The sequence below is a fragment of the Heterodontus francisci genome, chromosome 36, assembly GCF_036365525.1.
Source record: "Heterodontus francisci isolate sHetFra1 chromosome 36, sHetFra1.hap1, whole genome shotgun sequence".
NCBI classification, from domain to species: domain Eukaryota; kingdom Metazoa; phylum Chordata; class Chondrichthyes; order Heterodontiformes; family Heterodontidae; genus Heterodontus; species Heterodontus francisci.
The window spans coordinates 22,811,922-22,827,508 of record NC_090406.1 but is presented as its reverse complement, the minus strand read 5'-3'; the positions used below and the strand labels follow the sequence as shown (position 1 = coordinate 22,827,508).

General features: G+C 43.2%; 1 protein-coding gene across 3 annotated transcripts in view; it reads right to left on the bottom strand.

Annotated features, from left to right (window-relative positions):
- Nucleotides 1–15,587, bottom strand: part of LOC137351667 (phospholipid-transporting ATPase IC-like) — a 123,195-nt gene that overhangs the window by 37,778 nt on the left and 69,830 nt on the right. For all 3 annotated transcript variants that reach the window (XM_068016352.1, XM_068016350.1, XM_068016351.1), the window contains 4 exons: nt 10,225–10,413; nt 8,228–8,340; nt 3,448–3,612; nt 685–796 (listed from right to left, as the gene is read on the bottom strand). In XM_068016352.1, coding sequence (XP_067872453.1) covers nt 685–796; nt 3,448–3,612; nt 8,228–8,340; nt 10,225–10,413 — 579 coding nt within the window. The remainder of the gene's footprint in view (nt 1–684; nt 797–3,447; nt 3,613–8,227; nt 8,341–10,224; nt 10,414–15,587) is intronic.

Here is a 15,587-nt window from a genome sequence, read left to right as displayed (position 1 = left end):
AATGCAGAGACCCGATTGTTATTAGAGTACAATATAAGGGATTAGATCACTGCATGTACTTTATAGGAATCGGCTGTTTGAGCCTGTTCGCGGATTCATAGTCTCAGATTTTCATGGACTTACAATGAAAGTTAGCTGTCATCCTGTAATGTAACCTTGCTTTACCTACATCAGCCAAAACTTTGTCATCTCTTTCTAACTTTTGAAAAACCTACACAGAGACTATTAAACGCCTGTTTGTGTTAATAGCTAAAATACCTAATTCATCATTATTATCTGCTGGTCTCCCTCTCCTTCATTTTGTTCAATCTAATAATGGCATTAATTGAAATGCAAAGTCTACACACAAAACATTAACCTGTTGTTTCTTGTTGCAGATTCTGATGCGCTACCTGTAAAATTCCAGAATTTGGCGGTGTTACCATTCTCTAGCCTAATCAAATATCCTCCGACATCATCCGAGTCCCCACAGAACATGCTGAGATACTTGCATCCCCATCTAATTTCTTGTGGCTTCACATCCTCGGTTAGCTGAGGGTAGACCACATGCAGACTAAACGTAAAGCGACTCAGTCAGCTGATGAAAAACATGTGGACATGAATAGCAATATGGCAGAAAGAAAACTAGGAGAAGCTGGTGAGGAATATTAAAAATAAATAAATAAATTCCAACTGTTCCAGCACCTTTCTTGTCTCCAGTCAGTACCCAGATTTTAATATCTGCCTCCTTCAAATTCTGGATGGTTTCAGGGACTCCATCTTGCAATTTATCCTCGATAGCAGTGGCTCCGATGAGCTGCAATAGAAGTGCAAATAAGGACTTCACTCCACTTAAGCAAAGACCTTTGATAGATTTGCAAATATTGTATTCAAAATAAGAGTGTATTATAGAGAACCATGTCCAAAGATTGATACAGCTGAAGGCTCTGTGCTGTTATATTAGAATTTCCTAACATTCATAATTGTCTGGTAACATTTTCATTCTTCGTGCATTTTCTTTGAAATTTGATTTTGGATCCTCACGGCCCCCTCTCTACTCCCCCCTCCCCCCATCCACCTTCCCAGGCTCAGGGAGTTTATCCAGTGAGCTATTTAGATCAGGAAGGTCACAGTTTTGAGCTTGTGCTGAGTTAGCTGATCTCAGGTGGGGGCCTACAATTGGCCTCAGTGCGCAGGAGAGAGGGAGAGGAAAATTGTCCGAGGCTGCCGTTAGCTAACGCTATCTAACCACCTCTGCCAGAACTGTACGCCTGAGGACATCGGGTTAAAATAGGATTAGGCTTCCTCTTTGGGCATTCCACAGTCAAAAACCTTCTAATACCTAGGGGGGAGCTTAAACCCCAGAAAACAATGGGTCGGGTGGGAGGTTAAAGTGTTAAAAATCTGAATCCCGACCCCAACCTGCCCACTTCAGGTTTTAAAGCAGGCAGGATGAGAGGCGGACGACACACACGCTCCCAGGACGTGGATTGGCAATTTAAATATTATAATGAGGCTGGCAACTTCATGTTGATCCACAATTTCAAATTTAACCTGCCAGTTTCAGGAAGGAGAGGACTGCTAGATCCAAGAGGTAAATGCCTTCCCTCTTACCTGCTTTACCAACTCCCCCCCACCCCCTCGTCCCCCCTCCCCCCATGACTAGACATCACCACCAAACTTTCAGATCTCCTCCAAACTCCCTCACGAGACCTCCGATTCCAACCCTCGACCACCAACCCCCTCCCTCTCTCCCTCCTTCCCAGTCCCTGGCTGCGGCATAGAGTTGAAGGCCCAACACATCCCCTCCCCGCCCAACAGTCAGCCAACCCCTCAATCTGGCTAGCAGCAGCCTGGAAACAAAAACAATGTTAATAAGCTCCTGTGCTTAAATATGGCACAACCCGAGGGAAACTGGTTCAGTTTCACCTACAAGTAAATGTCCAGCCCCTATTGTCAAGGTTCACACATGAATAATGGTCACGTGGGTACCTGTGTGCGACCAGTACCCATGAAACCAGGCCTTAGCTAGAGCAGTGTTAGAGTTAAAGCAGTGGAGGAGATTATCAAGATAACAGGCCAAAAAAGTCCCATTTACTTATTTTGATTTTGCAGACTCTTCAGGGTATCCAGAATTTGAATGGAATTACTTTCCAAACGTATCATTGGGTTAGCTTATTTATCTAAATTGTGAGATTCAGCAAAGACCAAGTTAGGTCCATTGCATTCCCTCTCAAAACAGACTAGCTAAACTAATGTAGAGTACACTTGAAGGAGATTTTCCCAGGCTTCGGTTTCATAGTTTAGGGGCTACAGTGGACCTAACAAACTCCTCTACAGCACTATAAATTGGATTGTTTAAACCAATTCATCTCCCATAAAAAGAGAAATTCAGTTAAATTAAGGGTAAGTAATTGATGTTCCAAGCATTTAATCGTGCACTACAGTTTGTCTTTAATACAAAGTCCTGTTATTCATATTCAGAGCGTGACGTTAAAAAGTTATCAAATTTTCAGCTGCGGTAAATGGAGGTTGAATTTGTATTTATCACACAAGGTACATCTCTCGGTTTCAAGTCCAGAGGGTTCAAACTGATTCTGATCCTTGTTACATTCACAACATATCACTTAGCAATAAGGCATTGAGGTAGGTGTCACTTATAAAAAAACAATTAGATTACTGAAGAGAAGGTTGAGCCCTGACAGTGTGTTCAGGTTGTTTAAAATGCACCTTTAACTTGTTAAAAATGTCCCAAGGCACTTTACAGGAAAATAATCAGACAAAATTGACACTGAGCTTAAGGCGATATTAGGACAGGTGACTAAACGCTTGTTCAAAGAGGTAGGTTTTAAGGAGCATCTTAAAGGAGCAGATAAAAGTGAAGGGGAAAGAGAGATTTAGGGAGGGAATCTCAGAGCTTAGGGCCTAGGCAGCTGAAGGCAGGGCCACCAATGGTGGTGAATGCACAAGAGACTGGAGCTGAAAGAACACAGTTCTCAGAGGGTTGTAGGATTGGTGGAGGTTATAAAGATAGGAATGGGTGAGTCTATGGAGGGATTTGAACAGGAGCACCCAGGTGTACCAAGTCTTCCCAGTGATCAATTTGATACCGAGAGCTGACTACATTTGGAGGGGGAAGTACCTCAGAGAGCAGCCTGTCACAATAAATTTCCAGATTACGTACTAGCACTGGCCATACAAGTGTCCGATCTATTGGTACGGCTGTTCATTCTAACCATGACGCCCTGATTTCTCTCTATGTTATTAAAGGCCTGAAAGATGAGATTATCCTGGTGACAAGTGCCTTACTAGAGAGGTTCCTACTGGCTATATGTAAATAATGGTGTCCGGAGATGGCAGGCCCTCAGTCTGGTGGTAATAGTCATTATGGCATCTGTTGGAAATCCCGGAGTTTGACTTACAAACACCTCTTTCAGGTACATCCACTCAATAAAGGCAACGACTTACCACTAGATCTGTTTCTATTTCTTCGTACAACTCTTCGAGCAATCTTCCACGATCCTGTAGAACGACACTGGCTTTATGGTGCCTTTGGTCCCAGTCCTTGAAGTAGTTTTCCTCCACTTCTTTGTATGCCACGCACAATGTCCGCAGTGTTTCCGCAGCAAAATGCTGCAGAAAGCATATCAATTTTCACAATACAGTTCTGGCACATGAAGCTTGCCTTCAAGCTAGCATTGATTTATGCTGCAATTTATGTGTGAAAAGATATTGAAGATATTCCCTCTGCTGCCTGCCTCAACAATATCTCATAAGCAAGAGATGCTCTTTCTAATATGACACTTCTAATATTTGTGCTGAGGCATGCATTTCTAATGAGAAATATTTACAGTACGTCAAGGCAAAAGAACTACTTTAAAAGTTAGACATTTCAAGTGATTTTCAGAATCATGGAAAATATATTTTAAATCTTGCATTAAATATTTGACAAGCAGCAGCTTGGGCAATGGAAAAGTTTTAATGCTATCCCACCTCATTTTAAAAGCACAGCCGGCACAGCCACAGTTGGCTGAATGGCCTCCTTCTGTGCTGTAGATTTTTCCAGGTTTTTATGTTTAAAAGTCTTTCTGCTGCTGTTTCTAATTGTCACACGTGCTCCCCCTGCGGGAACAGCAGGATGGTCAGTATTGTTCAAGATCAGCTGACAGAAGGTTTGATTGGTTATGCCACTCCACCCCCTACTCCAAGGTGGAGTTTTCCAAGATCACAGAGTGATTCATGTAAGAGACCTTCAAAGAACTAACAGCAGTCAAATTGAAATCAAGACTGGGGCTTTGATTTGTCCTTGCCTGTTATGGACAAGAGATAATACTGACTCGCTAGTGTTATCAAGCCACTCACATGAAGGTTTATACAAGCATGACAGATTCTTTCAAAATGGCAGGCGTAAACCAATTTAAGAAAGGGATATTGAAACTTCCATAATGGCTGCTGGTGCCCTAACTACATAGAGTGATGTCATTATCAGGTCAGGTGATCAGTTCATTTGTTCCAGCCAGAACAGTGAACCAATCAATAGGCAAAGTGGTTTATTACCTGGCAATGTGACAGTATTAAATAATCCAAATATAATAATTGTGTTACATAATGATATGATGCTATCATCAAGATATGTTAATTCGAAACTTGCCCAGTTCTTCAGATTTGATGTAGTTACAACTTTTATTCATGAAATTCAAAATAAAAGTGGTAAACGGGAGCAGCACTCCCCAGAGAGTCCAGATTACAGCTTTATGAAATGGTTTTAATTCTCTAGCTGTCTTGAATGGAGTCCCCTTTTCAAGCTCCTAGCATTGCTGCTGGTAATAAGTTTGGTTTGGTTGCAGTGTTTGTGTTAAACATTGTTTCCAGCACTGTGATTAAACACCTCAGCCTGCTGCTTTAGAAGTTAATCTCCATTATCTCCCTATATAGTTCTGACAAATGGGAGTTCTCACTTATTTTAGGGCATCACACTGCTGACGTTGTGCTCCCATTATACATTGCCAAGTGTGAAAAGATCCATACCTCATTACATTAACACTGTAAGCATGAGTCCATAATACCATGCTTATATTGCATGTCAGTGATGCTGAAAATCCACATTGTGCAGCAAAGACTATGCACATCATAATGCAAACAAGATCCAGTGCAGGGGATAGTTTCATGCTGGCGCTGATTAGGTTCCCACATAGGGAACTGGAGTTTATGGGACCCCCCAAGATGGGTTCGAAGGCAAGGGGCCCATAGAATCGTGACAGAAGACAAGGGACGGAGCGCCTGTCACCTCCCCATCGCCAATCGATTTTGCTGTGGGTAGGATAGGCCGACAACGGCCTTCCTGCCCAGAGGCCAACAGAGGCCTTTAAGTGGCCTATTAACTGTCACTTAAGGGCCTCTTCCCATTGCTGCTGGGACCTTATCCAGCAGAGAGTGGGGGGAGGGGGGAAAGAAGGGGGGGGGCGCCCCTCCTCTGTGGGCAACCTGTGGCTGGCAAAACTGCAACCTCCATGGACCCCCTCCCCCTGGACTTCACACCCATCCCCCACCCCTCCATGCCCAGGCCTTCCAGACTACCCTGGCAACCCTGCTCACTTACCTGAGATCCGGGGTTCCAGCACTGAGCCTGGGTCCCAGCCTCTGCAGTACCGGCGGTGGCCACCACTCCCAGTGGCGCTGCCGATACCTCTGAGCTGCTAGCCCTCTGATTGGCCAGCACCTCTTGGAGACGGGATCCCTGTCTTTAAAGGGATGGCAATCCTGGCGTCGGAAACTTTGCCTCTGGAAAACTCAGTATCGCACCGGGGGAAGGGGGGGGGGGGGGTGAAAAAAGACCAAGGCAGGGTCCCCCTTGCCTTTTTGGCCCATGACCAGATCTCAGTATTACCAAGAACTAAAGCCATTATTATGAAGAAAGTGCAGATACCACCCTTCCACACAATATAATTGGCAATGGATTAGAATTGTTTTGAAATCCTCCTTGCTGAAGTTCAAAGTGTTTCTTAAATTCATTTTCTTTCAATTAGAAGAGCTGTTTGCACCAGTCAGTTTTTGTCTCAATAAGATGGAGTCCAAATCAACAACGTGCATTCATATAGCACCTTTAACATAGTAAAACATCCGAAAGTGCTTCACAGGAGCATTATCAGACATAACTGGACACTGAGCCACATAAGGAGAACAGAAATGCTGGGCTCAAGTCCAGAGCAGCAGATGAAGTGCACACACAAGAGGATTATTGCATTTTTTTAAAATGTGACATTTTTTGCTTAATTTGTGATTACTTCACTTTTGCTTCTGCACATGATCAGAATATTCATTCAAAAAAAACTAACCCCAGCAGCTTTGCCAAATTAAAGTGAACTTATTTCAGTGAACTCTTGTAATGCAGTCATCGTAGTGATTTCTTCATGGCTTTGGGGTCTCAGTCACATGGGAATGATAAACAGTTATGTGCCTACAAAAACTGCCATTTGCCCACATCATCACTGATGTTGTGTCACTGGCAGGGAGAAGTGCTGATCTGAGCCGGGAAAAAATGGTGCCGGAACACCATGTTGCCTGAAGGATTCCTGAAGTAAACAAATAGATACATTTTTAAAAAGCATTAGAAATTGCAGCATGATTGTATCTTCAGCAAAACAAAGAATTTCCTGTTATTCACAATTCATGTGAGTATTAGTTGTTAAAGAGACAAACCATCTCAAATGTTTATTTTATATTAAGTTATTTTGCATGAGTGTGTCAGTTGTATTACAATATGAAACGTATGGGTTCTCAGATATTATGGAACTTGCATCCCCAATTTAATCTATCTAATTTACTAAATTGTATAGTAATAATGGCCCTGTTTTTAACTCATTCCACCTGGCTGAGGTTGGGCAGAATTGCAGTTAAAATTAGGGTAGTCACTTATCCCCTCCGATCCTGCTGCTTTCTCACCGTATCCTGATCTCAACCTGTCTTTTGAGCAAGTGGGGACAGCACCATGGGGCAGAAGCTGGGTCCTACTTTAAATATTCCCCAGCAGTCCCCAGGTGCAGCCTCCCGCTGCCGAATTCCCACTCCCACCCTCTGGCCAGGTCGTGGATCTGGCCGGGTTTGGACCAGATGCGAAATGTGGGCCGGCCGTTAGACCTGCTGGGTCACCATCTCCCTGGACTCTTGAAATTCACTGTCGTTTTGGAGCTTGCAGATACCATGCCCATCGCCAACCCCCCACCAACCACCGCCCCCACCCCCTCTCAACACTTCTAAAATTGGGCCAATAATTTCTATACTAAATCAGTGGTACAACATCAGTGATGATGTGAGCAAAGGACTTCTTGTAGGCACACAGCTGTTTATAATTCCATTGTGACAGTGACCCCCAAAGTCACTAAGTATTCAATACAATGACTGCATTACAAGGGATTGCTGGAATGAGATCACTTCTACAAACATATGAATTAGAAGCAGGAGTAGGCCATTCAGCCCCATCAAGCTTGCTCCGCCATTTAATAAGATCACGGCTGATCTGATTGTGGCCTCAACTCCACTTTCCTGCTTACCCCCGACACCCTTGGACTCCCTCGTCAGTCAAGAATTTATCTACATCTGCCTTAAAAATATTCAATGACCCTGCCTCCACTGCTCTCTGGGGAAGAGAGTTCCACAGACTCTCAAGTCTCAGAGAAGAAAATTCTCCTCATCTCTGTCTTAAATGGGCGACCCCTTATTTTTAAACTGTGACCCCTAGTTCTAGTCACTCCCACAAGGGGAAACATCCTCTCAGCATCCACCCTGTCGAGTCCTCTCAGGATTTTAAGTCTTAAATCTTATAATGTTTAAGTCAGCGGTGCTGCTGTGGTTTGATCTTTATGAATATCACATGTGCATTCTTGCTTTGGGCAGTGCTGTTATCAAACAGCCTCCAGAATAAAGTGCGCAGCAGAAAATATCAAATTGATTTATCAATTCAACGCAGACTGACAGTTCTTCACCTGTAGGATCCTCAACTCCTTGTATAACATGTGGAACCTGAATAGGTTTCATCATCAACTTACATTTACAAGACTGGGAACCATTGAAATTACAACGTGAAAATCCAAACAACATTAAAATATTTAAAAAACCCGATCATTTTCACTTCTCATGATCTCTGAACAAATTCAAATACTGCAAATTATTTGAATGATGCTAGAGTATATCCACGTGCCTCAAAGGGTCAGATAGTCTGAATTTGGGGAAAAAAAATTAGTAGCCTTACATCAAGTGCCATTTGAGTGCTCTCCTTGTGGGGGCAGTTGAGACAAAGTCTTTCATATATCACCACATCTGCTCCTTTGGAGTACAGTTTAATCGTCCCTTCTGAATCTTTCACTGCAGAAAAAAATTGCTCAGAGTGTAGGGAAAGCTGTTTTTGAACTTTAACCATTTCAAAGAATTCACAACATCAATCTTCGGAAATTGGGCTCAGGGCAATAAATAACAAAGGAAATCTTGAATTATATCAGGCTTATATCACACAGTGCAGTGCTTTACAAACACTCTTTTTGTTAAAAAAAGAAATGAGCAGAACATAGTCAGAGCCTGATTTTGTAGTTAAGTTATTTTTGATTTTCTGGTTTCAGCAGAGCCCAAGAAATTTCCCGGAAATAAGGAGAATATATTGAAAAAGCTGGCCTCATTCTCACAAGAAGATGATTGATTTACTTTTATATGATGCAGCTTTCCCTAGAGAAAGATGCTCCATATAAACCAGGGAATATTCCGCTTTGATGCCCAGCATTGCTGGGTTAGCGTGTAGGGGAAAGAGGACAAGGCAGCAGATGCAATTCAGCTCCATTCCCACTTTCCAGCTCTTGGTCTGTAGCCCTGTAGGTTACGGCACCTCAAGTGCATATACAAGTGTATTTTTAAATATTGAGGGTTTCTGTCTCTATCACCCTTTCAGGCAGAGAGTTCCAGACCCCCACCATCCTTTGGGTGAAAAAACGGCTCCTCGCCTCCCCTCTCATCCTCCTACTGCTTTAAATCTATGCCTTCTGGTTATTAGAGTCATAGAGTGATACAGCACCGAAACAGGCCCTTCGGCCCGCGCCAACCATCAATCACCCATTTATACTAATACTACATTAATCCCATTTTTTCCCTCTCACATCCCCACCTTCCCTCAATTCTCCTACCACCTACCTACACTAGGGGCAATTTTTAAAATGGCCAATTTACCTATCAACCCGCAAGTCTTTGGCCGTGGGAGGAAACCCACGCGGTCACAGGGAGAACTTGCAAACTCTGCACAGGCAGTACCCAGAATTGAACCCGGGTCGCTGGAGCTAGCCACTCCACTGCCCATTGACCTGTCTGCTAAGGGAAATAGCTCCTTCCTATCTACGCCATCATAATTTTATACACCTCAATTAAATCTCCCCTCAAATTCCTTTTTCCAAAGAATACAACCCCAGCCTATCCAATCTTTCCTCAGAGCTAAAATTTTCCAGTCCTGGCAACATCCTCATAAATTTCCTCTGTACTCTTTCTAGTGTGGTCACATCATTTCTGTAATGTGTGTGTTGCCAGGGCAATTAGGGATGGACAGTAAAGTTTGCCAGCATTGCCCACATCCCAAGAACAAATTAAAAAGAAAACATGTTCAAAATTTGTTCGCTAATATCGCTGACAGGATGATCTAGGATAATGTCACAGAGTAATCAGCCTGTATGTCCTGATAGGAAAGCACAGGGCTGAGTAAGTGGGATTGGCAGCTCTTCAGCCTATCCACTCAGCCGCCTAGTGGTCAAAATTCAGGGTGCAAAAATAAAACAATTTAAAAATCACAAAATAACTTAAAATTGAAAAAGAAGTTTCACCGTACAGAAAACAATCTTTTCTGTGGCAATGTATTCTTTTTAAACAGGGAGTGGAATTTTATGCTCTACCCCACATCCCGGGACCCCTCCCGCTCTGACCTACCTGAGGCCTAGCTCCGGCAACACTTGTTGGCCTCTGGTAGGTACGGCTACAGCAGCAGCCACTGCCTCCGATTGGCCAGCATCTCTGGAAGGCCGGGACTTCCAGCGACGGGGTCCTAAATCCTATGGAAGGCCTGCCACTGTCCACTTAAGTGCCTAATTGGCACTAAATTCAACGGGCCTTCCGGAAAAGAGCTGATTTGGGGATCTCAGCATCAGTTTCCCCCGATGTCAAGCTCCCCGCTGCCAGCATAAAATTCCATCCATAGTTTTTTTTTGTTAGCTTACTTACAGATAACAGACATCCTTTTTCGGCAGCTGCTGAAGTCCAGCATCGCCAGCATTGTGTACGTCCTCCGCACTCCCAGCTCACTAATGGTTATAGTGTCCTTTGTACGTGACAGAAATACATAACCAAAGTTCCTTGCCGCTGTGACCAGAGCCTCTTCATCTGGGGAAGCAGCTTGGTATGCAAGCTGACCTTGAAGGAAGGAAAATAAGAGGAAAGGTTCAATGTCTAAATATGGCCCGGAATAGAGTGGGAAATACTGTCAAATGAGCTTTCCGAGTTCCCACTGAACACAACAGATTATTTTAGTAATGGCACTCTAGGCTGGAACAGACTGTTCTTTAGCCAGATTATTAATTGCATCCAGTACTGATTGGATCTCCCTCTTATACAGAAAACAAACTGAAACAAGAAACTATAATAGTCCAGCTATTCCATTTCACCAAATCACTGCCCAAATCTTGCTCCTATTTTCATCCTTTTTTATTAAAAAAAAAAGAAAAGCAGGAAAGACATAATGGTGAATGCATGCCATTGTTTTCTATGTCACATTGTAGGTTGTCCTGTTATGTTTGCCCGAGAGAAGAGCGACCTCAACAAATGCAAAATAAAGTTAGGCAGTTGCAACAGATATGACTAATTTCAAAAAACACTGGAATAGAAGTTGGCGTTGGTGAGTTTGGTTCTGTTCATGCAAAGTTTGTACATTCCACATCTATGCCTAGGTCCTGTGAGCAGTGTACAGGGAGTTGGCCCACTAGGTACTGCTGCCTCAGTTGCCTTTGATTGGCAAGTGTGCACCTTGCATCCACCTTAGCTGGCAGTATCTCCACTTCAGCACCCTTCAAACACTTCACTGTCACCTTCCCATGTACTCTAGTTCCTGCCTCTACATTTGTTTTGCTATTTAGTGCTTTTTTCTTCGTTACAGCCACTTTGTTAGCCCAATACAGCTTTTGAAAAAATGATTTTGCCCCGCTTGAGGACACGTACCAGTTAAGTCACTATGGAGAAGGACGATGTAGGTGTAGCGATCAGGGAGGGGGATTGTGATATACTTGAACAAATTAGCATTGAAAGGGAGGAGGTATTAGTGGTTTTAGCGGGCTTAAGAATGGATAAATCTCCGGGCCCAGATGAGATGTATCCCACGCTGCTATGTGAGGCAAGGGAGGAGATTGCAGGGACTCTGACACAAATTTTCAAATCATCTCTGGTCACAGGAGAGGTGCCAGAGCACTGGAGAACAGCGAATGTGGTACCATTATTCAAGAAGGGTAGTCGGGATAAACCAGGTAATTACAGGTAAGATAGGCAGAGCAGTGGCAAAATGAATTTAATCCCGAGAAGTGTGAGGTGATGCATTTTGGGAGGACTAACAAGGCAAGGGAATATACAATGGATGGTAGGACCCCAGGACATACAGATGGTCAGAGGGACCTGGGTGTACTTGTCCATAGATCACTGAAGGCAGCAGCACAGGTAGATAAGGTGGTTAGGAAGGCATATGGGATACTTGCCTTTATTAGCCGAGGCATAGAATATAAGAGCAGGGAGGTTATGATGGAGCTGTATAAAACGCTAGTTAGGCCACAGCTGGAGTACTGTGCACAGTTCTGGCCACCACACTATAGGAATGATGTGATTGCACTGGATTTGGTTCAGAGGAGATTCACCAGGATGTTGCCTGGGTTGGAGCATTTTAGCTATGAAGAGAGATTGGATAGGCTAAGGTTGTTTTCCTTAGAGCAGAGAAGGCGGAGGTGGAACCTGATTGAGGTATACAAAATTAAGACGGGCATAGATAGGAAGAAACCTTTTCCCTTAGCGGAGGTGTCAATAACCAGGGGGCATAGATTTAAGGTAAGGGGCAGGAGGTTTAGAGGGGATTTGAGGAAAAATGTTTTCACCCAGAGGGTGGCTGGAATCTGGAATTCACTGCCTGAAGGGGTGGTAGAGACAGCAACCCTCACAATATTTAAGTAGTATTTAGATGAGTACTTGAAACACCATAGAATACAAAGCTACGGCCAAGTGCTAGAAAATGGGATTAGAATAGATAGGCTTGATGGCTGGCACGGTGCACAGTCCTTTAAGGGCTGATGGAGGTTGCTTTTTTTCTGCCCTGCCCCTGCTTGCAAGGCCCATCCAGGCTGAGGGCTCACCTTGCAAATTAAATAAGGGACAATACCTGCAAGATCCACCAGGGTAGGCCTCTCAATTCAGGCGAGTGAGAGTTTTGCTCCATCTCGCTCTGCCACCTTAGCAACGGAAACAGAACGTATACCTGTTCATGGCATCATTGGGGATACCAGCTGGGAGGAGTTACAGAGCTGACAATTTGTCGATGGTAACTGGGAGCCAAGCTAATATGAACAATGATGAATTCATTAACCCTACGTGCTTCAACGGTCTCGCTGTTTAAGCTGTACCTGTTAGTCAGCTCTTTTATGGAGGGATAACCTGGCTTAAACTTTCTTAAGTGGGCAACAATAACAACAAATTGCATTTGTATAGCACCTTTAATGTAGTAAAATGTCCTAAGGCACTTCACACAATATAACACTAAACCACAAAGATATATTAGGTCAGACGACCAAAAGCTTGGTTAAAAGAGGTAGGTTTTAAGAAGTGACTGAAAAGGAGGAGAGAGAGGTAGAGAGATGGAGAGGTTTAGGATGGGAATCCCAGAGCTTAGGGCCTGGACATCTGAAGGTATGGCTGTCATTGCAGGAGGAAAAGAAATTGGGAATGTGGAACATCAGGTAACTTGGAAATATTGTGAACTGTAAGGAGGATATAGATAGACGTGAACAGGACATAGACAGTCTGGTGGAATGGACAGATATTTGGCAGATGAAATTTAATATAAAGAAGTGTGAAATAATACATTTTGGTAGGAATAATGAGCAAAGGCAATATTAAGATGAAGAATACAATTCTAAAGGGGGTTCAGGAGCAGAGGGACCCAGGGGTATAGATGCACAAATCATTGAAGGTGGCAGGACAGGTTGAGAAAGCCTATGGGATCCTGAGCTTTATAAATAGAGGAATAGAGTATTTTTTATTTAGAGATACAGCACTGAAACAGGCCCTTCGGCCCACCGAGTCTGTGCCGACCATCAACCACCCATTTATACTAATCCTACACTAATTCCATATTCCTACCACATCCCCACCTATTCCTATATTTCCCTACCACCTACCTATACTAGGGGCAATTTATAATGGCAAATTTACCTATCAACCTGCAAGTCTTTGGCATGTGGGAGGAAACCAGAGCACCCGGAGGAAACCCACGTAGACACAGGGAGAACTTGCAAACTCCACACAGGCAGTACCCAGAATTGAACCCGGGTCGCTGGAGCTGTGAGGCTGCGGTGCTAACCACTGCGCCGCCCAAAAGCAAGGAAGTTATGGTGAACCTTTACAAAACACTGGTTTGGCCTCACCGGGAGTATTGTGTCCATTTCTGGGCACCTATGTACAGGCATCGGAGAAGGTGCAGAAAAGGTTTACGAGATTGGTTCCAGGGATGAGAACCTTCAGTTACGTGAATAGTTTGGAGAAGCTGGGATTGTTCTCCTTCGAGAAAGTTGAGAGGAGATTTAATCAAGTGTTCAAAATCATGAGGTGTCTGGACAGAGTAGATCGGGAGGAACTGTTCCCGTTGGCAGGAGGGTCAAGAACCAGAGGACATGAATTTAAGGTGATTGGCAAAAGAAACAATGGCAACATGAAGAAAAACTTTTTTTATGCAGCTGGTGGTTAGAATCTGGAATGCACTGTCGGAGAGTGTGACGGAGGTAGATTCAATCATGGCCTTCAAAAGGGAATTGGATAATTATCTGAAGAGAAAAAATTTGCAAGGCTACAGAGGAAAGGTGGGGAATGGGTCTAGCTGAGTAGCTCAGAGAGAGCAGGCATGGACGCAATGGGCCAAATGGTCTTCTTCTGTGCTGTAACCATTCTATGATTCTAGTATTGTGGTGCATTGGTATTGGAACTATTTGAGTAGGATCCACACTTGAATCCTGCATGGAGGTAAATTTTCACCCACAGAGCTAAATGAATAGAAACTTGTAAGGGGAGATGTACCTGAATTCCCAATATATATTTCTAGTGACGAAGCTGTGTTACTGGAGATGAAATTTCTCCCCAAGGTAAGTGATCAGTTTCAGTCGGGTCCTTTTCTTCACTTCTCAAGTTTGTACCAATGTTTTCTTCACCTTCTCTAAATATTTTCCAAGACTATTTAAATGTTTTGAAGAGATTTTCTTGCTATAACTTAAAAAAAAAAGTGTGTTTGTGCTTTTATTTCTGTTTCTCTCAATCAATTTTTACACCTTGTTTCTCATTTCAATTTTGTGCAAGTTTTTAGCTTTGTTTGAACACTGCTTTTTATTTACCATTTCAGATTTTTGTTATTTTTGAGTATTTTTTTTTTTTAATATGTTTTCTCTGTGTTCTTTCTTCCATATACTTGAGTTGCATCATCTTCATTTCTTCTGCTTTTTTTCAACTTCTCTAAAAAGTTTGTTTATTTTTTCAGTGTTGTTAACCTCACTGTCTTCAGTTCAGATTTTAACTTTAAAAAGATACAATTTCTTGTACCTTTGAAAACATATGAACTAGGAGCAGTAGTAGGCTATTCGGCCCCTCGAGCCTGCTCCGCCATTCCATAAGATCATGATCGGTTTGTTGACTTAACTCCACTTTCCTGCCTACCCCCGATACCCTTTGACTCCCTTGTTTGTCAAGAATCTGTCTATCTCCGCTTTAAAAACAGTCAATGACCCTGTCTTCACCGCTCTCCAGGGAAGAGAGTTCCACAGACTCACTACCATCTGAGAGAAAATATTTCTCATCTTCTTATCCAATTCCCTTCATCTTAAATGGGAGGCCCCTTATTTTTAAACTGTGTCCCCTGGTTCTAGTCTCTCCCACAAGCGACAACATCCTCTCAGCATCCACCCTGTCAAGTCCCCTCAGGATCTTACGTGTTTCAATAAGATCACCTCTCATCCTTCTAAACTCCAATGAACACAGACCCAACAGTCCAACCTCTCCTCATAAGATAACCCTCTCATCCCAGGAATCAGTTGACTGAACCTTCTCTGAACTGCTTCCAATGCAGTTATATCCTTTCTTAAGTAAAGAGACCAAAAATACTCTAGATGTGGTCTCACCAATGCCCTGTACAACTGTAGCAAAACATCTCTACTTTTATATTCCATTCCCCTTGCAATAAATGACAACATTGCATTTGCCTTCTTAATCACCTGTTGTACCTGCATAATAACTTTTTGTGTTTCAGGACAACCAGATTCCACAGATTACATTGGTACCAATGACATAGGCAGGAA